Raw genomic sequence first — 26,405 nt, forward strand, 5'->3', positions numbered from 1 at the left:
TGACAAAGCACAGAACGATGAACAGACATAAGAGAACGTGGCGATGGCCACAAAGAAGACAATGACAGACGAAACAGTCACCTACGTGTGTACACGGGGAGACAGTGACACCAACACAAACCCAGAACAGATACCAACACAGAGACGTCCAAGCACACACACACTAATGTGCTGAACCGAGACGCATCACAGAGTAACACACGAGCTCATAGACACCGTGACACCGAGACGCTGACAGCCAGACACGGGAATGAAGCCCAGTGACAAACACGCTGACTGGGACACACATGTCCCACCTAGCTGTGAACCACACAGTCACCAGTGAGTATGTGGCTTCTGGGAACCCACTTCTTCCCATATGGCAGGCTGTAGCAGACAGTGGGGCTGCCTGCTAGGGAGGGCTTGGGGACCCCAGGACTGCGCTGCGCTGCCACTGGCCCTCCCATCGTACAGAACAGCAGGGTGCTTAGGGGCACTGACTGCGCCAGACTGCCTGGGTTCATGCCCTAGCACCCGCTCGTGATCTGCGTGACCCCAGGCAAGTCACTTCATGTCTCTGTGCCTTCGTTTCACAAAACAGTAAAGTTTGGGGGAGCAGGAAGGATGGAGTCCGTCAGTTCTGTAAGGTGCTAACACAATCCCAGACTCGTGGGAAGCCCTAGGAGCTTTTAATCATCATCATCATCATCATCATCATCATTGCATGCCTTCTAATGCTGACAGCCCTCTGCCCACAGCTAGGACCCTGCCCCAGCCTCTGCTTCCCCACCCACGAGCCCCTCCCCTGGACCGTGTCACCTTAGGCCCACAGCCCAGGGCCGCCTATGTCCCCATGGCCACCCCACATCCCTGATTCATGGTGTCCTGTGTCTGTCCATTCGTCCCACGTCTGACCGTGGTACTTTTCCACGCTGGACACCAGCCGGCTGTCCCTGGGGTAGGGGTCACACCTGTCCACGCCAGCAGAGCTGGTAGCCACCAGACACCCCAACGGATGGCCCCACCCTCTCCCAAGGACCCTACAACAACACCCCACCCCTCCGGCCACCTGAGGTCCCCACTGGGGCGGCCTGAGGCCCGAGCCTGGGGACAGGAAGCCCCAGGCCTGGCCGCCCTGAAAGCTTCTTTCAGCCTGGGCCTCCTCCCGCCACCACCGACTCCTCCCGCAGAATAATATTTGGGCTGTTGGCCGGGGGGGCGGGGGCCAGATCCGGAGGCCGCCCGGGAGAAGCCAGAAACCGCAGGGCTTCCTGCCTCGGGCTGGCCGACTCCGGGAGAGACCCCCAAGCCCGAGGGAGGGGGGCGGGTGCCTGGGGAGACTGAGGGCCTTTCTCTCGGCCCCAGTTGTTTTTTCCAGGAACCGAGAGGAATTCCCCGGCCTGCCCAGGACAGCGAGGCTGGTGGGACGGACAGGGAGCCAGCGCGGCAGGGGGCGGGGGTGACACGCAGCCTGCAAGGCGGGGCACAGCGACAGGAATAGAAGGCCTGGCCTTCGAGGTGGCAGGTAGGGGCGGAAACCAGGGAGCTGGGAGAGGGAAAGAGGCCAGAGAGAGAGACCAGCGATCCAGGAAAGGCGTCCGGGGAGATGGACCCCGGGAAAGAGTCACTGAGAAAAGGAGGGAGAAACCCCAAGTCCCAGGGGAAGGGAGGGCAGGAGTCCAAGCAGTAGAGAGAAAAAAAAAAGAGAGGAGAGAGAGACAGAGAGAGACAGAGAGAGATATCAAGGTGGGCCATAGGAGAGACAGCCACGCAGAGACAGCACCAGCGACTCAAAGAAACCGAGAGACACAGATAAAGGCACAGAAAGAGGGTCGGGGACAGATAGATACAGAATGAAATGACACTGGCTGGGTGCGGTGGCTCATGTCTGTAATCTCAGCAATTTGGGAGGCTGAGGCAGAAGGACCGCTTGAGGCCAAGAGTTCAAGAATAGCCTGCACAGCACAAGGAAACCCCCTCTCTCTAAAAAAAAAAAAAAAAAAAAAAAAAAAAAAATTAAAAATTAGCCAGGCATGGTGGTGCGAAGCTGTAGTCTCAGCTACTCAGGAGGCTGAGGAGGGAGGATTGCTTGAGCCGGGGAGGTCAATGCAGCAGTGAGCTGTGACTGTGTCACTGCACTCCAGCATGGGTGATAGAGCAAGACCCTATCTCAAAAACGAAGGAAGGAAGAGAGGGAGGGAGGGAGGTAAAGAAAAAGAGGAAAGAAAGGACACCAAGAGTCAAGGAGAAAGACAGACCCACCGAAAGTGAAAGACACATCGCACTGGTGTGCACGAGCCCACACACGGGTGGATTAGACAAAGTCTTTGATCTTCAAATGACTGAATGGCTGGCTGGCTGACTGAATAAATGAATGAGCGAAGAGAGCCAGCAACTAGGAAAGGCAGATGACAGGTGAGGAAAAGACAGAATCAGATCTGCCCTGTCCACCCACTCCAGCCCTGCTGAATGACCTCAGCCCAGCCCCATCCCATCTGGGCCTCAGTTTCCATTCTGAAAGGAGGGGTGGAAGGTGCACAGTTGTGTTTCCAGGACAGCCAATCTGAGCAACAGACAGGCCGACTCAGAGTCACAGGAGAGACCTGGGGGACAGGCACCTGGATCCCAAATCCAGAAGAGTGGCTGAAGGAGGAAGCAGCTCCCCGCCCACACACTCTCCTGCAAAAGCGAGGGACACTCACCAGGCCAGCAGACTCTCCACACACACTCACATGCAAACGCAACATTGCAGGTACGCAGCAAAGGCAGGCATCAGACACACACAAACACACATGCTTTTTTTGTTTGTTTGTTTTTGAGACACTCTTGCTCTGTCACCCAGGCTGGAGTACAGTGGTGCAATCTTGGCTCGATGCAATCTCTCCCTCCCAGGTTCAAACAATTCTCCTGCCTTAGCCTCCTGAGTAGCTGGGACTACAGGAGTCATGAGCCACCACACCTGGCCCAATTTTTATATTTGTAGTAGAAACGAGATTTCACCATGTTGGCCAGGCTGGTCTTGAACTCTTGACCTTAAGTGATCCTCCCACCTCGACCTCCCAAAGTACCGGGCTTACAGGCATGAGCCACCACACCTAGCCCACATGCTTTCTTTAAAGCATGCAGATATACACGGACTCACAGAGAGACACATAGAACACACAAGAACAGCCGGCCCTACCATATGCATGCCGTCCCACACACACACCCTTTGAGACAGTGAGTTAGGCCGTTGGTGACATACAGACACACACCTAACAAAGAGTGAGACCCAGAGGGACCCAGGGATAGGTGTACACAGGCAGCCCCCACACAAGACAATAAAGACAAACACAAAAGGCCTGGCGTGGTGGTTCATGCCTATAACCCTAGCACTTTGGGAGGCCAAGGTGGGCAGATCATTTGAGGTCAGGAGTTCGAGACTAGCCTGACCAACATGGTGAAAACCCGTCTCTACTAAAAATACAAAAGTTAGCCAGGTGTCACGGCGGGTGCCTGTAATCCCAGCTGCTCAGCAGGCTGAGGCATGAGAATCACTTGAACCCAGGAGGTGGAGATGCAGTGAGCCAAGATTGTGCCACTGCATTCCAGCCTGGGCAACAGAGCGAGACCCTGGCTCAATAAATAAATAAAAGAAATACACAAAAGTCTGATATTTGCAGCCATCCAGGGCAAGGAAGCACACACCCAGCGTAGGAACAGATACACAAACCCACATAATCAAGGGATACCAACAATAGACAACACCCTGACTGGGTGCTGTGGCTCCCGCCTGTAACCTCAGCACTTTGGGAGGCTTGAGGCAGGCGGAACACCTGAGGTCAGGAGCTCAAGACCAGGCTGACCAACATAGTGAAACCTTGTCTCTACTAAAAATACAAAAATTAGCCAGGGGTGGTGGTGTGTGCCTATAATCCCAGCTACTCAGGAGGCTGAGGCGGGAGAATCCCTTGAACCCGGGAGGCCGAGGTTGCAGTGAGCCGAGATCACACTACTGAACTCCAGCCTGGGTGACAGAGTAAGACTCCATCTCAGAAAAAAAAAAATAGACAACACCCGGCAGTAGACCGTGAGGACCGCCCCAACACGCACACACACACGCACACACACACACACACACACATGCAGATAAACTCTGACACGTGCACCATCTCCAGTAGCTGAATTGACACCTCATCTGTCCTTTTTCCTCCTCCCCAGTTTTGCCAAAGATTGCTCGGCCCTTAGGCTTCCAGAGCCTCAGAGGCAGAGGTCTGCGTGTGTGTCTGGGAGGTGGGGGTGGGGAGATGGCCTTGGTCACTGCAGCGCCACCTCCCCCTCTGCTCTGGCCCCACTGCTGCGGGGGCTGCTATCTGTGAGCAAACTGTCCTTAGGGTCAGGGACAGCAAAGAGCCAAAGGTCAGGTCGATGCCTCCCCCAACTCCTCCCCCAGAGGCAGCTGGCTCTTGGGGGCAGGAAGCAGAAGGGACAGAAGAACAGAAATTCAGGTGTTCAAGCCCCACAGGGCCCACTAGCCAAGGAAAGGAGACATTCAGTAAGAGGCGGACACGGTACCTTTAATGATTAAACACAGCCAGTACCCCGCTTCCCGGGCAAGAATCAGACTTCAGCAGAAGTTCCCCACACCCTAACCAGCCTTTTCTGGTTTCTCCTGGATCAGAGTTGGGGGACAGGATGGGCTTTGGAGAAAACCAAGGAATATTCTCACCTCCATCCCCCACCCAACCCATGTCAAAGAGAATGTTGATGACATGGCCAACATGGAGCTGCAGTGGCCACCACGGTACGTGATGGCCCCCAGCATCGTCACCCACCCAGCATGACAGCTATCAAAGCACCCAATGGACCACAAAAGGTGTTACGTAGATGGTGGTCAACTTGGCCCCCACTGTGCCAAGAAGTACACCAAAAAAGAAGTGGGCACAGCACCTAATGGGCCAATGATGGCACTGAAATGGTATCACTATCACACCCAAAGGGCCAACCAAGCTGGTGGCCATCAAACCATGCAGTGGATCAGCCAATAACACGAATCAATGTAGCAGTCCTCACAGTATCCAGGGGGCCTCCAAGATGAATTGACGGTGGTTATCACAGTACCCAGTGAATCCACACCATGCCCACTGAGATGGCAGTCATTACAGTAAGTAATAGACCAAGCCGGATGTTAACCAATTTGGCAAGCAATGTGTCACCAGAAGCATCAGGCCCCAAGAGCTTCAAGGTGCGAGCTCCAGCCATACCCACCACCATGTTCCCAACCCCTGCTAGGATGCATTAAGCAGAGAGCGGGAGTAGAGGCTCTGGTAGTATACTCCAGGCTCCCCACCCTCAGCCCCATAGCCCCCAAACCCCACGTCCAGTTTGGGAGGCGCTGGTGTCTGTTCCGACATCAGGTTGTTGATGGAGAAAGGGTGGTTGAAGTTGTAGGGCGCGTCCAGCTTCAGCTCCCCTGGGAGCTCCAGGCCAGTGAAATAGGGTGTAGAAGAAGGGGGTGAGCCACAGTCCAGAGCCCCCACATCTTCCCCACCCTGGGCCTCAGGCTCAGGGGCTGGAGGAGGGGGCTGGGGTGGGGAGGTGACCGTGGCAGCGGGGGGGGTGGTGGTAGAGGCAGCAGACCCTGTCCCGTTCCTGGAGGTGGTGGCGGCCCCACTGCCCCCTTTCTTCACCTTCTCCTCCAGCTTGAAGCGCTTCTGGCGGCGCAGGTAGCAGCCGTTCTCAAACATGTTCCCTGAGCTGGGGTGCAGGGCCCAGTAGGAGCCCTTGCCAGGCTTGTCTGGGGAGCGCGCCACCTTGACGAAACAGTCGTTGAAAGACAGCGAGTGGCGGATGGAGTTCTGCCAGCGCTGCTGATTCTCCCGGTAGTAAGGGAAGAGGTCCATGATCCACTGGTAGATTTCACTTAAGGTCAGCATCTTCCCCGGCGCCTGCTGGATGGCCATGGTGATGAGCGAGATGTAGGAATACGGTGGCTTGGCGTGTGCCAGGGGCCGCCGGTACCCCTTCGGCATCTCCTTCCCGTGCACCAGCCCAGGCCCCGGGGCCCCATACCCTGAGCTGCTGCTGCCACCACTACTAGTACCCAGGCCTGGGAAGGTGGGCCCCAGGGGTGCTGTGGGGGCTGGGGGGGCCAGGGGTCCAGAGGGCAGTGGGGAGGCAGGGAGGCCCCCAGGGGGATAGGGAGAGCTCAGAGGGTTCAGGGTCATGTAGGAGTTGAGAGGGGCCATGGTGGGTACTGGAGTCACCGGAGAGTAGACCTAGAGGGAAAGATTAAAGGGGTCAGTGGGGCTTCACTCTGCTGGTCAGCGAAGGATCCCAGGATCCACTGCGTGTCTGTCTGTCTGTCTCTCCGTCTCGCCTCCTCTGCAAATCCCTTCCATCATTACCTCTCTCTGCAGAAAGCTGTCTCTCAAGGTCTCTCCTCACTCCCTGGATACACTCCCTGCCCTCCCTACCCTGTTTCCCACCCACCATGCTCCCATATACTCAAGATCATGCTTCAAGTGCTTCTCCAGGGTTTGGGACACCCAGGGGAGTCTCTGAAATCCTTTGAGGATGTCGACAAAGTGAAAACTATTTTCAAAATAATGCTTCTATTGTTTGTTTGTTTGTTTGAGGCGGAGTCTTGCTCTATTGACCAGGTTGGAGTGCAGTGGTATGATCTTGGATCATTGCAACCTCTGCCTCCCAGGTTCAACCTATTTTTCTGCCTCAGCCTCCTGAGTAGCTGGGATTACAGGCACCGGCTACCATGCCCAGCTTTTTTTTTTTTTTTCTTTCGTATTTTTAGTAGAGATGGGATTTCCCCATGTTGGCCAGGCTGGTCTTGAACTCCTGACCTCGTGATCTGCCCACCTTGGCCTCCCAAAGTGCTGGGATTACAAGCGTGAGCCACCATGCCTGGCAATGCTAAGTTATTCCTAGCCCTTTCCACTCCCTTTCTCATGAAGCGTACAGTGGAGTTTTCCAGAGGGTGTTCATATTCCAACAGAGAGAATGCAAAAGCAGCCAGGAGAATCCAGCTGTCTTCCACTGGGCCAGACTTGATTTGCAAAAATGGAAAACAGTGCCACTCTTTTGACTATTTTTTTTTAAATATACATACATATATATATATTTTTTAAAAAATTTATTTTTATTTTTATTTTTTTTTGAGATGGAGGCTCACTCTCTCACCAGGTTGGAGTGCAATGGTGTGATCTCAGCTCACTGCAACCTCCGCCTCCTGGGTTCAAGAGATTCTCCTGCCTCAGCCTCCCAAGTAGCTGGGACTACAGGTGTGTGCCACCACATCAAGCTAATTTTTGCATTTTTAGTAGAGATGGGGTTTCACCATGTCGGCCAGGATGGTCTCAATCTCTTGACCTCGTGATCCACCTGCCTTGGCCTCCCATAGGCATGAGCCACCGTGCCCAGCCAAAATATAGTTCTTTTAATAAAAATGCTTTTACACTAACAAATGATTGCTATTTTTAAATGGACTAATACAAGTTTTTAACATTTCTCAGTGTTAGTTTTTAATATGGAAAATGTAGATTGACATAACCCGCATTGACAGAAACTGGGCTCCTCAGTAATTTTTTTTTTTTTTTTTTTTTTTTGCACAGGGTCTCACTCTGTCACTCAGACTGGAGTACAGTGGTGCAATCACAGCTCACTGTAGCCTCAAACTCTGGGGCTCAAGTGATCCTCCTGCCTCAACCACCCAAGTAGCTGGGACGACAGGCATGCACCACCACACCCAGATTATTTATTTATTTAGAGACAGAGTCTCGCTCTGTTGTCCAGGCTGGAGTGTGGTGGCACAGCCTTGGCTCACTGCAATCTCCACCTTCCAGGTTCAAGCTATTCTCATGCCTCAGCCTACCAAGTAGCTGGAATCAGAGGCATGCACCCCACACCCTGCTAATTTTTTGTATTTTTAGTAGGGACGGAGATTCACCATGTTGCCCAGCCTGTTCTCAACTCCTGGCCTCAAGTAATCCTGCCTTGGCCTCCCAGTGGAATCTCAGCACTTTAGGAGGCTGAGGAGGGTGGATTACTTGAGGTCAGGAGTTTGAGACTAGTCTGGCAACATGGCGAAACCCTGTCTCTACCAAAAATACGAAAATCAGCCAGGCATCATGGCACATGCCTGTAATCCCAGCTACTCAGGAGGCTAAGGCAGGAGGATCGCTTAAGCCGAGAAGTTGAAGGCTGCAGTGAGCTGAGATCACACCATTGTACTCCAGCCTAGAAAACGGAGCAAGACTCCATTTCACAAAAAAATAAAAATAAAAATAGGGATCCTGAGTCCAAAAAATTTAAGAATTGCTGGTTTATTAGGTAAATTAGCAGTTCTCAAGCTTAGGAATTATAGTGATAATAACTCTCTAATATTCTAATATATATGTGTAACTCTCTTCAATCTTTTAGCTTATACAATTACTGTATTTAGGCTGGACACAGTGGCTCACACCTGTAATCCCAGCACTTTGGGAGCAGGCAGATCACTTGAGGTCAGGAGTTCAAGACCAGCCTGGCCAACATGGGGAAACCCTGTCTCTACTAAAAATACAAAAAATAGCTGGGCATGGTGGCAGGTGCCTGTACTTCCAGCTACACAGGAGGCTGAGGCAGGAGAATCTCTTGAACCCAGAGGTGGAGGTTGCAGTGAGCCAAGATTGCACCACTGCACCCCAGCGTGGGTGACAGAGCGTGACTCTATCTCAAAAAATATAAAAATACAAATAAAAAGTTACTGTATTTATAAATAAAAGTGTTTGAATACCAGAAATCGCTTTTCAACCTAATAATATTTATCTATTTACTATATATCTTCAAATCTAAGACTTCTCTGGAAGCTGCAGCATTACTTTATATATTAATACAAATGGGAAAAACAGTTGAAATCACTGGACACCATTGACTGTAAAATGTATCCAATTTCTGGATATGTTTAAATAGTGGAAAAAGGTGCATCTTAGCTCAATGGAACACGGTAGATATTGCAATGCCTCTCTAAGTAACCCTCTGTATATTCTTTCATTCATTCAACCAATATTTATCAGTTGGCGGCTCCATGCCAGGCGCTGCTCCAAGCACTTCATAAGAATGGTCTCCTTTAATCTTGACAAACATACTATGGGAGGAGGTGTTATGATGATGCCCATTTTACAGCTGAACTAGCTGAGAGGCCCAGAGACGTCGTCAGGGTCACACAGCAAGAGTGGAGGCAGAACTGGGATTCTGCAACCAGGCAGTCTGGCTCCAGACCTGTTGTGGGTCACGCTATAAAAGCAGTGACTAGGACAGACAGAAATGCCCACCCTCATGGTACAGTCTAGCAGGAACACGACAGTGAACAGAAAATGCCAGAATAAGGCATGTTGGAGGGTTGTTTCTTTGTGTCTACCTACCCCTTCTCCACCACTGTCTCCCACCCTCTCTCCCCCATCCTCCATCTAGAACTTTCCCCACTGCCTCCTCTGAGGCCTGGGGTCTCATGGCACTGCGTGGGTGTGTGTGTGGGGTTCTGCTATATATAGCACTGGCTAGAGCCACCAAATGTGAGTTAACCGGATACCGCCTCGTCTCCTGCCACCATAAGATTCTACTGTTATTGTTTTTGTTTTTAAGATGGGGTTTCACCATGATGGCCAGGCTGGTCTTGAACTCCTGACCTCAGGTGATCCACCCACCTCGGCCTCCCAAAGTGCTAGGATTATAAGCATGAGCCACCATGCCCAGCCGCTTCTATTGTTTTTGTTTTGAGAGGAAGTCTCCCTCTGTTACCCAAGCTAGAATCCAGTGTGTGCCCCCCCACCGCCCCGCTCACTGCAACCTCCGCCTCCCAGGTTCAAGTGATTCTCCTGCCTTGGCCTCCACAGTAGCTGGGATTACAGGCACGCGCCACAACACCTGGCTTTTTGTATTTTTAGTAAGGACAAGGTTTTGCCATGTTGGTCAGGCTAGTCTCGAACTCCTGACCTCAGGTGATCCACCTGACTCTGCCTCCCGGAGTGCTGGGATTACAGGAGTGAGCCACCATGCCTGGCCCTACCACTGTACACTTCTGCAGGTCACAAGGTCCGGAGAGAAATGAGTCTTGCCAGGGTGGCTTAGGGAATCAGGGAGAGGGGTCAACCAACTCAACCCTAAGTCTCAGTTCCAGTGGAAAAATCTGCTCTTTTCTCTTCCTGTCTCTCCATGGAGCTCTTTCACCATATCTCTTTGAATCTCTGTTGGCTATTTTTGCCTTTGTGTTACCTGCCGTAGTATCACTACCCGCCTTCCCCTCTCCCATCTTCCTCCCCACCCGCCATTGTCTCCCCTTCCATCTCCTCCCCAACCTCTTTTGCTCTTCCCACGCACCCCTCCCGGGTCCTCTCCCATCTCTCTTTCCCCTTGATCGTGTCTCTCTCTCCAGCCTTCCACCTCTTTCTCCCTTCCTTGGCACTCTCTCACTACCCCACTCTACCCTACTCCACTCCCACCTCCTCCCACTCCCACCTCTCTTCCTCCTGCAGTCCATCTTCCTGAGATGGAGTCTCACTCTGTTGCCCAGGCTGGAGTGTGGAGGCTCGATTTCAGCGCACTTCAACCTCCGCCTCCCGGGTTCAAGTGATTCTCCTGTCTCAGCCTCCCCAGTAACTGGGATTACAGGCATGAGCCACCACGCCCAGCTACTTTTTTAATTTTTAGTGGAGATGGAATTTCACCATGTTGGCCAGGCTGGTCTTGAACTCCTGATTGCAAGTGATTCATCCTCCTCAGCCTCCCAAAGTGCTGAGATGACAGTCATGAGTCCCCCCGAGCCGGGCCACCATCTTTTTATCTATCTTTCTCTTTTCCTCCCTCTCCCCTCCCTCCCTTCATCAAATTCATTCCCCTTCGCCCCAAGTCTCACAGTGAAACTGCAGCCACAGTTACTCCTTTCCCCTACTCAGGCTTTCCCCCTGGCTGGTGCCTTCGGGCCCCTCCCCAGAATAAGAAAAGAGATGAGGTGAGGTGACGGATTCAGGGGGGTCCACAGAGTTTCCAAATCCCCCTATACACCCACCCCCTTTTTGCCAACCCAGTCAGGCTCTCTGGTATTGCAGAGTAAGACAGATAGGGACCCCGGGCCCCTCCTTTCTGGCTCCCCACCCACCCGGAAGTCCTCCTTGAGGTCTGACCTCAAGCACTCCAGCTGCCCTAATCCACTCTAGGCTTTCCCACACCTTGGGGTGGGATGAACCCCTGGTGTCCGGGTCTGAGCCGGATCTCCCCTGCCAGGGCGGGGCTTCTTGGGGGGAAGCCCTCGGGGGACTTGCACCCCCACACCAGGAGACTGGAATTTCTCCTCTTTCATTTCCTTATTGTCTCTAGAGAAGGGTGTGACGGAGCAGAGGAAGGCAGAGTGAAGCCAGAAGCCAAGTTTCTAGTCCCAGACCCAACCCAGGACCCCAGCCTTCTGCATGCGGGGCTTCCGAGTTTCCGCCTCAAAAAAGGGGGAGCAGCTGGATCAGCTAATCTGCAAGAACCTGAGGCCAACAGGGATATCCTGGGATGGTAACTGTCCAAGTTTCCTGCAGACAGCAAGTTCCCTGAGTGTTAATGTCACCCCAGCCGGAGGGTGCTATGGGCAAGAAGTCATTTGGGGACCCTCTCAGCACTCAGTTGCTGGCTGAGTGTAGATATTTCTCTCCCCATTGTTCTGACCCAAGGGGAAGAGGTGGCCTTACTTGGTGGGAAGGTCGGGGAGAGCCTCAGACAGTACCCCCCAACCATTTCCATTCCTGCACATACCGACTCTTCCAAAATATGCCCCGAAATGCTTATTACCTGCAGACTGTTCCTCTATTACTATTATTATTTTTGAGATAGGGTCTCATTCTGTCACCCCGGCTAGAGTGCCGCGGTATGATCACAGCTCCCAGCAGCCTTGACCTCCTGGCCTCAAGCCATCCTCCCACCTCAGCCTCCCAAGTAGCTTAGACTATAGGCATGGCTGGCTAATTAAAAAACAATTTTTTTTTTAAAGACAGGGTCTCCCTATGTTGCCCAGGCCGACCCCGAACTCCTGGGCTCAAGTGATCCTCCCACTTCGACCTCCCAAGGTGCCAGGATTACAAGTGTGAGCCATCGTGCCGCTATCCTTCAATTTCTGACACAATTTCCATATAAATTGTCCCCTAAACTTGGATCTATTCAGACTGTGCCCCAAATATCAACTCCTCCTGCCTAGACCCCCACCATTTACTTAAGATGTGCCCCTAAACACCTGTAGTTGGTTTGTACAATTGGTCTGTAGTTGGTTCCTTTAAATCGGGTCCCTAGACTTTGAGTTCTTCAGAGGTCCAGCTGGGATCACCCCCCATGACCTGGAAGCCTCCACCGGGAAGGTCTCTGCCTTCCACATCTCTCAGCTGATACCTCCAGCCACCCTGACTCCACCTCTCAACACTCCCAATCCCTTCCCCAGTTGGCCCTGCCCCACCCCACGTGCACCTCACACCTCCCGAAACCCAGGACTGGCCCCTCCTGGGCACCGTGCCAAGTCCTGAAGGCCTGGGGATCCAGGAATCCCACCCTACAGTTTCAAGCCCCAGACCCAAGACTCAGGCACGCTGGGGCCCCCGCAGCCACCAGATCTTGACTCCTTGAAGAACCCAGCCATTCCTGCCGCACACCCCACTTCAAGCTCACAGTCCCCTTCCAGGTTAGAAGTCCAAGTGTCCAGACTCCCTTCATTCTCAGACAGAGACCCCAAACCCCGGCCCCCACAACCTCACAATGTTGATTACAGAGTGAGTTAGCTAAGGTGTCGGAGTCCTTGCAGCAAGAGGAATGTGAGTCAGACTCGGGGAAGGACTTTCTGTCTGCTGGGGTGAGGGAATTAGGACATGCCCCCACTCCCTACTCCAGGGAAGCCTTGTCTGAGGTGAGACTGGATGGGAACTTCAGCCATAGCTGGAGGTTGCTGGATGGCAAGGAGCAGGGGAAGGTACACAATCTAAAACTCTCCAGCTTCCGACTTGGGGAGTCCCTGCTGAGGGTCAGGGGTAGGGTCGGGGATCGGGCTGGGGGATGGAGATCAGCCCCTCTCCTGCCAATGCGGACGGCCACATCTTCTGCTCCCAGATGCCCAAGTCTAAGCCACCTGTTATTTCAGACTCCCGAAACGAAGCTTCATCTCTGAGCACCCCATCTCTTACCCCTGAACACCAACCCCTATTTCTGACCGTACCTTACATCGCCAGCTGATCCTCGTCCCCGAACCCCAGTTCTTTTAACACTGTATGCTGGCCCTGAGCTCCAACCTCACTCTTCCCTTAATGGTGACTCTTCCTCCATCTTTTAGTCTTTCTTTCCCTCCAACTTTGAACCTCACATCCTGAATCCCCCCACCCTGTCCCCAACCCTGGAACTCTGATTCCTATCTTTGGTTGGTTCATTTAAATCCCTGGCTTTTAGGGGCCCCCAACACCGGGCTCCCACGTTTAAGGTGTGACCCGACCCTTGGCTGAATGTTCCTGACTTCCATTTTTAAGCCCCGGCGGCGGCGAGGCTGCCCTAACAGCGCTCCCATCCATGCCTCGTCCTGGGTTCCTAACTCCCACACCTGGTCTCCGCGCCCCCAGTTCCCCGGCTGCCCAGCTAGACGCCTTTGCGCCCATTGGAACCCACACCCAGTCCCTGCTCCATGTGAGCCCACAGCCCAATACCTGCCCCCACTTCCCGCTCCGCCATCCCCGAGGACACACCTCGCCCGCCTCCGGGTAGTAGCTCCACTCGGCCAGGTCATGGGCCTCCATCTTCACCGAGCCCAGCATCCCCCGGGCTTGCGCCCCCACCCGCCCCCGCTCCGGCCCCGGGGGAACCGAGCGCTCTGGATCTCTCCGAGGGCACAGCCAGAGCTCCCACCAGCGCCCGCCCGTCCGACCGCCCGGGGTACGGCTGTCCCGAGCGCCGCGGGAGGTGGCCACGCTTTATAGCTGGGACACCCCCGCCCTCGCCCGCCCCGGGCTCCCCTCCCGCCTCCCCAAAGGCGGCGCTCTTGGACTGGGGCGCCCCCTGCGGGACTGCCAGGAGAAGACCTCAGGCGCCGGGGACCGCGGCCCCGGGACGCGACAGCTGGGGGTGATTCAGGAGTTAGGGAGCTGCCGGTGGAGACGTTGCAGATACCTAGGGCCCCGAGGGCAGAACTCTGGCGCCTTTCTACCGCAGGGGGTTTCATCATCTCAACAGGAGAGGACGAAGAGCCAGAGTCTTGCATGAACACCGCGGAAGAAAGAATCAGAGCGCTAGGGCTTCTATGCGACTATAAAGACCCGTAAGCGAAATCACATCCCCATCGGACAGACAGGAAGACTGAGGCTTCCGACGGCTAGAAATGCTTCTACTTGGCCGGGCGCGGTGGCTCACGCCTGAAATTCCAGCACTTTGGGAGGCCGAGGCGGGCGGGCGGTTCACTTTAGGTCAGGAGTTCAAGACCATCCTGCTAGGAAGGTGAAACCCCATCTTTACTGAAAATACAAAAACTAGCTAGGCATGGTGGTGCATGCCTATAATCCAAGCTACTCGGGAGCCTGAGGCAGGATAATCGTTTGAACCCTGGAAGCGGAGGTTGCAGTGAGCCGAGATCGCATCACTGCACTCCAGCGTCGGCGACAGAGCAAGATTCCGTCTCAAAAAAAGAAAGAAAAGGAAATGCTTCAGACTGTTGAAAGGGTCAAGAACAAAGGTGGAGTGACCGGAGCCTCTGCGCAGACTCCACCAGGGCAACAGACCATCTTCCTTCCAAGACCAGGAGCTTCGCTGCCCAGACTCCCCATTCTGCAGTATCAGCCAGCCGTCCAGGGACTCAGCACCACTGAGAACTTCATTTCCCAGAATGCTCTAGCTCCCTTTCCGTCCTGTGTCTTCCAGGTGACTACATTTCCCAGAAGACATAGCGACCCGGGGCCGGAAATGAAGGGGCCGCTGGCCGTAGCACGGAGGCGGGCAGAAGACCGCTCGCACGGTGCGAGGCATGGGTGGCGTGGGCTGTGGTCTGGACTCCATTTCCCGGCGGCCCTGCGTGTGTGGCGCGTGCGCACCGTTCCCTGCGACGAACTGAAGATGGCGGCGGCGGCGTCTAGGAAGAGGCGCTGCTGAGGGGGCGCGAGGGGGACGGAGGCCGGAGCCGCGGTGAGCGGGAGGCGGTGTAAGAGCCCTGGGACAAAGGGAGGAGGCACCTAAAGAAAAAGGGGTGCGGGCGGGGATGGCGCCGCTGTAGGGAGAAGGGAACAGTGGTGTTCGCGACCCGTGTTTCTTTCCCTGCTCAGGACCCTTCCTTGGCTCCCTAGTGCCCTCGGGGCAAAGTTCCAACGTGACCTCCTGGCGCATCCGCCCCGCAGACCTCTCCGGCTTCGACTCGGCCTCTTTGCTTCTTCCCCACCTCTCACAGCCGCCCTGGCCTTTCGGTTCCTTAAACTTGCTATGTGCTTTCCCGCTTCGGAGATTTTGCACAGGCTGTCCCTTCTGCCCGCAACATCCTTTTACCCATTCTGTCTGGCTAACTCCCATTCATCCTTCGGGTCTCGGCACCAACGTCACTTCCTCTGCGAAGCCCTCCTTCCCTGCCCTCCATCCCGAAATCCTCCTGTTAAATGCTCCTTTCGGTCCCTGTTCCTTCATGTCACGTGTAGTCTAATTTGTTATCCGACTCTTATCTGTGTGCTGTTTTATGATGTCTGTGACCGTGTGTTCCATGAGAGTAGGGACTGGGTTTGTCTCTGTCGCCACTGTGATCCCAGCACAGCGCCAATCACGCCGGAGGCGCTAATGCTCGTTGAATGAATGAAAGATACTCTGGGGAAACAGGGCAGTCGTCTGATTCTCAGGTGGCAGTGGGTCAGGGTACCACTCTTCTCCGAGCACACCGAGAGGGAAGGGGAAACAGTGATACTGTTCATTATAGCAAAAGGTTACACCCATCCCAAATGTTCTTAAATTAAGACTGGCTGAAAGAAACTATAATACATCCACATAAAAAAATACTATGCAACTCTAGAAAGGAATGAGGTAGAGGAAAATCTCTATACACTGATATAGTGGCCTCCAACATATGTTAAGGTATTAAGAGAAAACAAGTGAAGTGAAGGTTAGTGTTTGTTTTATGTTTTGTTTGTTTTTGAGGCAGGCTCTCACTCTGTCGCCCAGGCTGGCACTATCTCAGCTCACTGCAACCTCCGCCTCCCAGATTCAATTGAGTCTTCCGCCTCAGCCTCCCGAATAGCTGAGATTACCAATGTGTGCCACCACGCTCGGTAATTTTGGTATTTTTAGTAGAGACGGGGTTTCCCTGTGTTGGCCAGGCTGGTCTTGAACTCCTGACCCCAAGTGATCTGCCTACCTTGGCCTCCCAGAGTGCTGGGATTACAGGCCGTAGCCTCCAAGCCTGGCTTATATATATTCTTTTTACAAAAGAAAGGGAAATACGTATTTATGGGATTTTTTCTTTTCTTTTTCCTTTTTTTTTTTTTTTTTACATAAAATCCAGTTCCTGCAGGAGAATTTTATATAAGTTTGTTTAACAAAACAAAATCTGAAAGCATAAACCAAAAAATAGAAGAAGAATGAAACAGTAAAATATTTTGGTAGATCTGGATATATTATCATCATGAAAAAAAGTGGATGGAGATGTTTATTATGGGGTTTTGTGTTTGTTTTTGTTTTGTTTTTTTGAGGCAGAGTCTCACTCTGTCTCCCAGGTTGGAGTGCAGTAGTACTGGGATTACAGGCATGAGCCACCGTGCCTGGCCATTTATTGAGTATGCTGGTTGTCAGGTGGCCATGATCCTTGGCTTACATAAACAGACCTGGGGGTGAAAAACAATTCCTTTTACATAAACAGTACTGCAGCATGGTGGTAAGGAAGATAGTCATCCATGCTGCTGGCTCTACCTCTTACAAGCTGTGTGCCTTTGATCAGGTCACTTTACCTCCTTAGTCTTCAATTTCCTCATCTGTAAAAGTGAAGATTAAAAATAATAACTTCCAGGGCCAGGTGCGGTAGCTCACGCCTATAATCCCAGCACTTTGGGAGGCCAAGGCAGGTGGATCACCTGAGGTGGGGAGTTTGAGACCAGCCTGACCAACATGGAAAAACCCCGTTTCTACTAAAAATAAAATCAGCTGGGTGCGGTGGCTCACGCCTTTAATCCTAGCAATTTGGAAGGCCAAGGTGGGCGAACCACAAGGTCAAGAGATTGAGACCATCCTGGCCAACATAGTGAAACCCCATCTCTACTAAAAATACAAAAATTATCTGGGCATGATGGCATGCACTAATCCCAGCTACTCAGGAGGCTGAGGCAAGAGAATCACTTGAACCCAGGAGGCAGAGGTTGCAGTGAGCCAAGATCATGCCACTGTGACAGTGAGACTCTGTCTCAAAAAAAAAAAAAGATACAGGGCCGGGCGCGGTGGCTCAAGCCTGTAATCCCAGCACTTTGGGAGGCCGAGGCGGGTGGATCATGAGGTCAAGAGATCGAGATCATCCTGGTCAACATGGTGAAACCCCGTCTCTACTAAAAATACAAAAAATCAGCTGGGCATGGTGGCGTGTGCCTGTAATCCCAGCCACTCAGGAGGCTGAGGCAGGAGAATTGCCTGAACCCAGGAGGCGGAGGTTGCGGTGAGCCGAGATCGCGCCATTGCACTCCAGCCTGGGTAACAAGAGTGAAACTCCGCCTCAAAAAAAAAAAAAAAAAAAGATACAAAATTATCTGAGCGTGGTGGTGCATGCCTGTGATCCCAACTACTTGGGATGCTGAGGCAGGAGAATTGCTTGAATCTGGGAGGCAGAGGTTGCAGTGAGCTGTGATCACACCATTGCATTCCAGCCGGGGCAATAAGAGCAAAACTCCGTCTCAGAGTGATAATAATGATAATAATAACTCCCAGCCTGGGCAACATGGTGAAACCCTTCTCTACAGGAAGTACAAAAATTACTTGGGCATTTGCTTGCAGTCTTAGCTACTTGGGAAACTGAAGCAGGAGGATCACCTGAGCCTGGGAAGCAGAGATTATGGTAAACCGAGATTGTGCCACTGCACTCCAGCCTGGCCAATGGAGTAAGACAGACCTGTCTCAAAAAAAAAAAAAAACAAAAACCTAACTCATGTATGTTAATTCTAATATACATATTAACTCATTTAAACCTTGGTGTCTGGGGTTTAAATGAGTTAATACATGTATTAGAATTGTGCTTAGCACATCTTAAGTGTTCTTTCTATCTATCTATCTATATATATTATACATATATATATATATATATATATATATTTTTTTTTTTTTTAGACAGTTTCCCTCTTATCACGCAGGCTGGAGTGCAATGGGGTGACCTCAGCTCCGTCTCCCGAGTTCAAGTAATTCTCCTGCCTCAGCCTCCCAAGTAGCTGGGATTACAGGCATGCATCACGATGCCTAGCTAATTTTTTTGTACTTTTAGTAGAGATGGGGTTTTGCCATGTTGACCAGGCTGGTCTTAAACTCCTGGCCTCAAGGGATCCATTTACCTTGACCTCCCAAAGTTCTGGGATTACAGGATTGAGCACCACACCATGCCTTTTTTTTTTTTTTTTTTTTTTTTTTGAGGAGGAGGAGTTTCGCTCTTGTTACCCAGGCTGGAGTGCAATGGCACGATCTCGGCTCACTGCAACCTCCACCTCCTGGGTTCAGGCAATTCTCCTGCCTCAGCCTCCTGAGTAGCTGGGATTACAGGCACACACCACCATGCCCAGCTAATTTTTTGTATTTTTAGTAGAGACGGGGTTTCACCATGTTGACCAGGATGGTCTCGATCTCTTGACCTCGTGATCCACCCGCCTCGGCCTCCCAAAGTGCTGGGATTACAGGCTTGAGCCACTGCGCCTGGCAACCATGCCTTTTTTTTTTTTTTAAAGACTTTACCAAAGTGCAGTAGTGAGAAAAGGGGAAAGAGCACAACAAGTATAGCTATTAATTTTCAAGGATTCAAGAGTGAAAGGGCCGGAACACTGAGCCCAGTAATTGGGGAGGCCCTTTGGTGGGAATGTTGATTCATGCAGCAGATGTTTATTGAGCACCTACTAGATGCCAACCACTTTTCTATGCTGGGAATATAAAAAGTAAAGAAACAAAGTCACTGTTCTAGGCTGGAGATGATGGCTGAGACCCATAATCCCAAGCACTTTGGGAGGCCAAGGATGGTGGATTGCTTGAGTGCAGGAGTTCAAGACCAGCCTGGGCAACATGGCGAAACCAATTCTCTACCAAAAAAAGATTTTAAATAAATAGATCAATCACTGTCCTTGTGGAGTTTAGAAATATGTAATGTGTGATGATGATAAATGCTGTGGAGAAAAATAAAACAACACAGGGATCAAGACGGAGTTGAAATTTGAAATATGGTCATCAGGGAAGGTCTTACTGCAGAGACGTGATTGGAGACTTCTGAAGGAAATGAGGGGCCAGGTGTGGTGGCTCATGTTTGTAATCCAAGCACTTTGGAGGCCAAGGCGGGCGGATCACCTGAGGTCGCGAGTTCGAGACCAGCCTGACTAACATGGTGAAACCCTGTCTTTAAAAAAAAAAAAAAAAAAAGGGGCCGGGCGCGGTGGCTCAAGCCTGTAATCCCAGCACTTTGGGAGGCCGAGGCGGGTGGATCACGAGGTCAAGAGATCGAGACCATCCTGGTCAACATGGTGAAACCCCGTCTCTACTAAAAATACAAAAAATTAGCTGGGCATGGTGGTGCGTGCCTTTAATCCCAGCTACTCAGGAGGCTGAGACAGGAGAATCGCCTGAACCCAGGAGGCGGAGGTTGCAGTGAGCCGAGATTGTGCCATTGCACTCCAGCCTGGGTAAGGAGAGTGAAACTCTGTCTCAAAAAAAAAAAAAAAAAAAAAGAAAGAAATGAGGAGGGAAGGAGTTATGCTGATACCTGAGAGGAGGAGTATTCCAGGCAGAAGGAAGACAGCCCCAGAGTCTTCAAGGAAGGGGCATGTTTGGCCTGTTCACGAGACAGCAAGGAGGCCAGAGTGGGTGGAACAGAGAGCTGGGGGGAAGTGGGGAGAGGCAGGCAGAGGAAGAAGAGGCCAGATGCCATAAGTTATTGTAGGCCTTGGTGGGGACATTGTTCCTGACTCTGAGCAAGATAGGGGAGTGATAGGCAGCAGGGAAACTAGGGAGGAGGCTATTGGCTCTCATTCAGCAGACACCTACCATATGATACTACTGTAAATAGCTATTTTCAAAAAACGTATCATTTTCAACTGGGCACATGGCTCATGCCTGTAATCTCAGCATTTTGGGAAGTTGAGGAAAGTAGATCACCTGAGGTCAGGAGTTTGAGACAGCCTGGCCAACATAGCGAAACCCCATCTCTACTAAAAATTCAAAAAATTAACCAAGCATGGTGGTGGGTGCCCGTAATCCCAGCTACTTGGGAGACTGAGGCAGGAGAATCACTTGAACCCGGGAGGTGGAGGTTACAGTGAGCCAAGATCGTGCCATTTTAATCCAGCCTGAGTGACAGCAACGCTCTGTCTCAAAAAAATACCATATATATGGTTTTTTTTTAACTCATTTTCACCCTCCTCAGATTTTTTGGGTTGTTTGTTTGTTTGTTTGTTTGTTTTGTTTTTGAGACAGAGTTTTGTTCTGTCCCCCAAACTGGAGTGCAGTGATACCGCCTCGGCTCACTGCAGCCCCTGCCTCAGCTTCCCAAGTAGCTGGGATTACAGACATGAGCCACTATACCCGACCTTACCCATTTCTTTTATTACTGTTTCCCTTCTCTGCTGCTTTTTGGTTTATCCTTTTGAATTTTTTTTTTTTTAACATATGTATATATTTTTTTCCCCTTTTTTTTTTTTTTTTTTTTGAGGCAAGGTTTTACTGTATTGCCCAGGTTGGAGTACAATAGCCCCAATCTTGACTCACTACAGCCTCTGCCTCCTGGGATCAAGCGATCCTCCTGCCTTTGCCTCCCTGAGTAGCTGGGATTACCAGGCGCGCCTCCAAGCCAAGCTGTTTTTTGTATTTTCTGCAGAGACAGGGTTATATCATGTTGCCCAGGCTGCTCTCCAACTCCTAGGCTCAAGCGATCTGCACACTTCAGCCTCCCAAAGTGCTGGGAGTTACAGCCATGAGTACCTGCACCTGGCCCCATTTTTCTTTTTTTTGTAAGACACAAACATACTGTTTCATATTATTTTTTTCGTTTATTTATATATATGTGTGTGTGTGTGTATTTTTTCACTTCTTTTCACAAGTGTTGAAGTCCCGTAGTCTTTTCTTACGTATAGCAGTGTTTTCCAGCCAGTCTTTCTATTTAGGAACACTTGGGTAGGGCCAGGCGCAGTGGCTCACACCTGTAATCCTAGTACTTTGGGAGGCCAAGGTGGGTGGATCACCTGAGGTCAGGAGTTCAAGACCAGCCTGGCCAACATAGTGAAACTCCATCTTAAAAAAAAAAAAGGAAGAAAACGCTTGGGTTGCTTCTAGGCTTTATTATCAATAGTTCTGTAATTGGAATATGCTGCTGTGTTAATCATTTCATAGTTTTGCCAGTGTGACCGTGATAGATGCCTAAAAGCCCCCTTCCTCCCTTTTAAGAACAGCTTCAGGCCGGGCGCGGTGGCTCAAGCCTGTAATCCCAGCACTTTGGGAGGCCGAGGCGGGTGGATCACGAGGTCGAGAGATCGAGACCATCCCGGTCAACATAGTGAAACCCTGTCTCTACTAAAAATACAAAAAATTAGCTGGGCATGGTGGCACGTGCCTGTAATCCCAGCTACTCGGGAGGCTGAGGCAGGAGAATTGCCTGAACCCAGGAGGCGGAGGTTGTGGTGAGCCGAGATCGCGCCATTGCACTCCAGCCTGGGTAACAAGAGCGAAACTCTGTCTCAAAAAAAAAAAAAAAAAAAAAAAAGAACAGCTTCAGCCGGGCACGGTGGCTCACACCTGTAATCCCCAGCACTTTGGGGTGCCAAGGCAGGTGGATCACGAGGTCAAGAGATCAAGACCATCCTGGTCAACATGGTGAAACCCTGTCTCTACTAAAAATACAAAACATTAGCTGGGCTTGGTGGCGCGTGCCTGTAAGCCCAGCTACTCGGGAGGCTGAGGCAGGAGAATTGCCTGAACCCGGGAGGCGGAGGTTGCGGTGAGCCGAGATCGCGCCATTGCACTCCAGCCTGGGTAACAAGAGCGAGAACTGTGTCTCAAAAAAATATATAATAATAATTAAAAAATAAAATAAAATAAAATAAAATAAAAACAGCTTCATAGTGTTCTAGAGAGCAGCTGAAACATCATTTATTGAAACAGGTCTTTTCTGATGTATTGAGTGCCTACTGTGTGCTGGACTCTGACAGGTATTCCTCAGAGCTGTGTTTTTTGAAAGTTTGCTCTAAGCCAGGCACTGTGGTTCATGCCTGTAATCCCAGCACTTTGGGAGGCCAAAGCAGGTGGAAGTTCAAAGTCAGGAGTTCGAGACTAGCCTGGCCAACATGGTGAAACCCCGTCTCTACTGAAAATACAAAAATTAGCTGGGCATGGTGGCATGCACCTGTAAGCCCAGTTATTCAGGAGGCTGAGGTAGGAGAATCACCTGAACCCGGAGGTGGAGGTTGCAGTGAGCCATGGTTGCGCCACTGCACTCCAGCCTGGGTGACAGAAAAAAATTTTGTCTCAAAAAGAGAAAGAAAGTTTGCTCTGGTGCCTCAAGCAGATCCCAGATGAAGAGATGAGAAGCATTGAGACTGCGAGGTGACTTGCACATTCATGTGGCCCGTGATTCGGCAGATGTTTGTGGTTGGCCCACTCTGTGAAAAGCACTAGAGGTGAGGCTTAGATTTCTGCATCTGCCTTGGGAGATATCAGTCTCCCCCAAGTTATAACCCCCATGCACACATCCGTAAGCCAGAGACAGACGCTGGAGGGGAGAGAGGCTTCAGAAGGCCTGACTGGGGAGTTCCAGGTTGGGAAGGAGGCTTGAGCCCTTTTTGTAAGTGTTTGGGTGGCAATCCAGCCCAGCTGATTTGCTGGTCCCCTGAGCTTGACTCATCCTCTTCTTTCCCAGGGACGACCTGCCGACAGCATGGCGAGCAGCAGTGGGGACAGCGTCACCCGCCGGAGCGTGGCATCACAGTTTTTTACTCAAGAGGAGGGGCCGGGCATTGATGGCATGACCACCTCAGAGAGGGTGAGCATGGGTGGGGCTTGGAGTGAGGCAGCACAGCGCCTGGCTTTGGATGATCCACATTTAGATGGCAGAGCCCTGGGAGTGTCGAGGGGGCTGGACTGGGCTGGACTGGACTGGAGCTATCCCCTGCCCCTCCCTCTCCTTACAGGTGGTGGATCTTCTGAACCAGGCAGCGCTGATTACGAATGACTCAAAGATCACAGTGCTTAAACAGGTGAGGACTTGGGGGCACCCTGGGCTGAGCAGGACAAAGGGAGGAGGCTGGGAACCTGAGAAAGAAGACACTGGCAATAACACCGGCGTCCATTTACACACGCAGTGTGTGCCAGCCAGGTGCTCAGTGCTGTGCCAGCCTGTGCTCCTCTAGTTCTCATGAAGGCTCCGTAAGGCAGGATCATTTCATCCCTTTTTTAGACAGAAAGAAGCAGACCCTGGGGCTTAAATCATTAGCCCAAGGTCACACTTCTAGGAGCTGGCTGGACTAGTACTTGAATCTTGGATTCCAGCTCCAAATTCTACACTCTTCATCATTGCCTTTCTTCTCTGCCAATGTCCAGTCCGGTGTGCAGACGTGCCTGTCACCAGACAATGATGACCCAGCGTGGGCAGAGCTGGGATGGAGAAGGAAACCCAGGGGAGCCGTGGGAGCCCAGAGGGAGCTCCTGATGCAGCCTCGGGTTGGGGAGTCAGGGAGAACTTTTGCCCTGGAGGACAAAGGATAAAGGAGAGAAGTGTACCAAGTGAGAGAGGCAGAGCATATCTTTGTGGAGACAATCTGGCTCTGTCACCCAGGCTGGAGTGACAGAGGTGGTGGCATGGTCCCGGCTTACTGCAACTTCTGCCTCCTTGAGGTGATTCTCCTGCCTCAGCCTTCTGAGTAGCTGGGATTACAGATGCATGCCACCATGCCTGGCTAATTTTTTTTTTTTGAGACAGAGTCTCACTCTGTTGCCCAGGCTGGAGTACAGTGGTGCAGTCTCCACTCACTGCAGCCTCCACCTCCCAGGTTCAAGCGATTCTCCTACTTCAGCCTCCCAAGTAGCTGGGACTACAGGTGCTTGCCACCACACTCAGCTAATTTTTTGTATTTTTAGTAGAGATGGGGTTTTGCTGTGTTAGCCAGGATGGTCTCAATATCCTGACCTCATGATCCACCCACCTCAGCCTCCCAAAGTGCTGGGATTACAGTCATGAGTCACCGCCCCCAGCCTTATTTTTGTATTTTTAGTACAGACAGGTTTCACCATGTTGGCCAGGCTGGTCTCAAACTCCTGACCTCAATTGATCCACCTCCCTCAGCCTCCCAGAGCGCTGAGATTACAGGCACAAACCACCGCACCCGGCCAAGAGACAGAGCATGTCAAGCAGAGGGCACAGAAGTGTGTGCAAAGGCAGAAGAAAATATGGGGCACTTGGGCTGTTCGTGGTTCAGAGCAGGAGGCAGTTAGAGTTCAGAACCTGGCAGAATTAGCGTGCCTGTGTGAGAACCCCAGTTCTGCTCCTGCATCCGCCTGTGGCCTTGGGCAGTAGCCCCACCTCCACAGTGGAGTGGCTGCGCATGGTGCCTACCTCATAGGTGATCAGGAGGCCGTTTAGCAACAGCAGCTTGAATTGCAGCAGCCAAGTCCTGTTCCAGCACTTTGCTTATAGGAGGATCTCCACGGGAAAGGTTTATTCCAAGGAGCCTGGCAGGCACCAGGGCTTCAGGAAACGAGTTCTCACTGTGAAGATGTTTGCTGACTCATGGCAGTGTGAAGTGGGGAATAGAAGCAGGGGAGTGGGGAGAACTGATGGACAGGGGAAAGGAGGCAAACCTCAGGAAGGGCTGAGCCCTGTGGTGTTTCCCTCTTTCCTTCAGCCCCTCCTGTGTCAGGTCCTCACTGTCTACCAGGACCTGTGCCTTGTAGGATCTCATAGCCTTCTAACATCCCTGTGAGTTGATGTTCAAGAGTCTCGTTTTATAGAAGAGCAAACTGAGGTTCAGAGACCATGCTCAGGGCTTGGCACCCTTGGTAGGGAGCAGCAGAGCCACGCATTAAAATGAGTGTATCTGCTGTCTTCCCCTAGACTCTATTGGTCCCTGGCTTTATTTGGGTATTGCTCCTCTCACCCCCAATCTCCTTCCAGGTCCAGGAACTGATCATCAACAAAGACCCCACACTACTGGATAACTTTCTGGACGTGAGTGACTGTTAGAAAAGAAAGGGGTATAGTATAGGGGAAAGGGGATGGATTCTGGTGCAGCCCTGATCCGCCTTGTCTCTGACTTTGGCAGGAGATCATCGCATTCCAAGCAGACAAGTCAATCGAAGTGCGAAAATTTGTCATTGGCTTCATCGAGGAGGCATGGTATGGGACGAGGCGGGGAGCCTGGGAGCATTCTTACTGGAGGCAGCCTTCAGCTCCAGGCCTGACCTGGAGACCACCACTGAGAGTCCTGCCCTCCTCTTCCCAGACCCTTTCTCTCTCTAATGCACACTGATTCCCCAGCAGATACTTAAGATTGAAACCCTGGGGTCGTGTGTGATTTCTCTACTTCTTCCACACTTCACATCTACATCATCACTAAGGACTGCGGGCTCTGCTTTGAGAATATATGCAGCATCTGACCTTTTGTCAGTCGCTGCCTGTGCCACTATGCAGGTCCAAGCCCCCTGCCCTCCTGCCTGATGACTCCAGTGGGCTCTCTCTGGCTCCCTTGCTTCTCTTTTCTTTTTAGTTAAGTTGAAATTCATATAACAAAATTTGCTATTTTGTAATCTTTTTTCTTTTTTCTTTTCTTTTCTTTTTTTTTTGAGACTTAGTCTTTCTCTGTTATCCAGTCTGGAGTGTAGTGGCACAATCTCGGCTCATTGCAACGCCCGTCTCCCAGGCTAAGAGATTTTTGTGCCGTAGCCTCCTGAGTAGCTGGGATTACAGGTGCATACCACCATGCCCTGTGCTGTGTTAGGTCCTTTCCTGTGTTATCCCCGGTGATCTTTACGGCGGCCTCGACGGATACCGTGGTTATCCTCTTTTTACAGAAGGGGAGACTGGCTCAGAATGGTAAAGGGACTTGTTCTAGCTGGCTCCCTCACTCCTTGGTTCATTAAACATTGACTGATGCTCTGTGGCTGGGAAGAAGTAGAATAGCTGCTATGTATTAAATATTTGTGTTTTTAAGGCACTGCACTAAATGCTTGAGTAGCTTCATTATTCAGTCCTCGGCATAATACTGTGGATCAGT

At 51.6% G+C, this 26,405-nt stretch overlaps 2 protein-coding genes across 3 annotated transcripts in view; one reads left to right on the forward strand and one right to left on the reverse strand.

Moving 5' to 3' along the window:
- Positions 1-4,514: 4,514 nt before the first annotated feature.
- On the reverse strand, positions 4,515-13,912 carry FOXA3 (forkhead box A3). The gene is made up of 2 exons (XM_003940260.2): positions 13,707-13,912; positions 4,515-6,236 (listed from the first exon to the last, which is right to left on the reverse strand). The coding sequence occupies exons 1-2, from the start codon at positions 13,773-13,775 to the stop codon at positions 5,247-5,249; spliced, it is 1,059 nt and encodes a 352-aa protein (XP_003940309.1). The 5' UTR covers positions 13,776-13,912; the 3' UTR covers positions 4,515-5,246.
- A 1,076-nt stretch (positions 13,913-14,988) lies between these two features.
- Positions 14,989-26,405, forward strand: part of SYMPK (symplekin scaffold protein) — a 47,796-nt gene continuing 36,379 nt past the window's right edge. The window contains exons 1-5 of one of the 2 annotated variants that reach the window (XM_003940258.4): positions 14,989-15,148; positions 23,057-23,179; positions 23,328-23,393; positions 25,307-25,360; positions 25,455-25,528. In XM_003940258.4, coding sequence (XP_003940307.2) covers positions 23,075-23,179; positions 23,328-23,393; positions 25,307-25,360; positions 25,455-25,528 — 299 coding nt within the window. In that variant the 5' untranslated portion in view covers positions 14,989-15,148; positions 23,057-23,074. The remainder of the gene's footprint in view (positions 15,149-23,056; positions 23,180-23,327; positions 23,394-25,306; positions 25,361-25,454; positions 25,529-26,405) is intronic. The other variant, XM_010350980.3, reaches the window with a different exon arrangement.

This window comes from Saimiri boliviensis, chromosome 14, assembly GCF_048565385.1.
Source record: "Saimiri boliviensis isolate mSaiBol1 chromosome 14, mSaiBol1.pri, whole genome shotgun sequence".
Taxonomy (NCBI): domain Eukaryota; kingdom Metazoa; phylum Chordata; class Mammalia; order Primates; family Cebidae; genus Saimiri; species Saimiri boliviensis.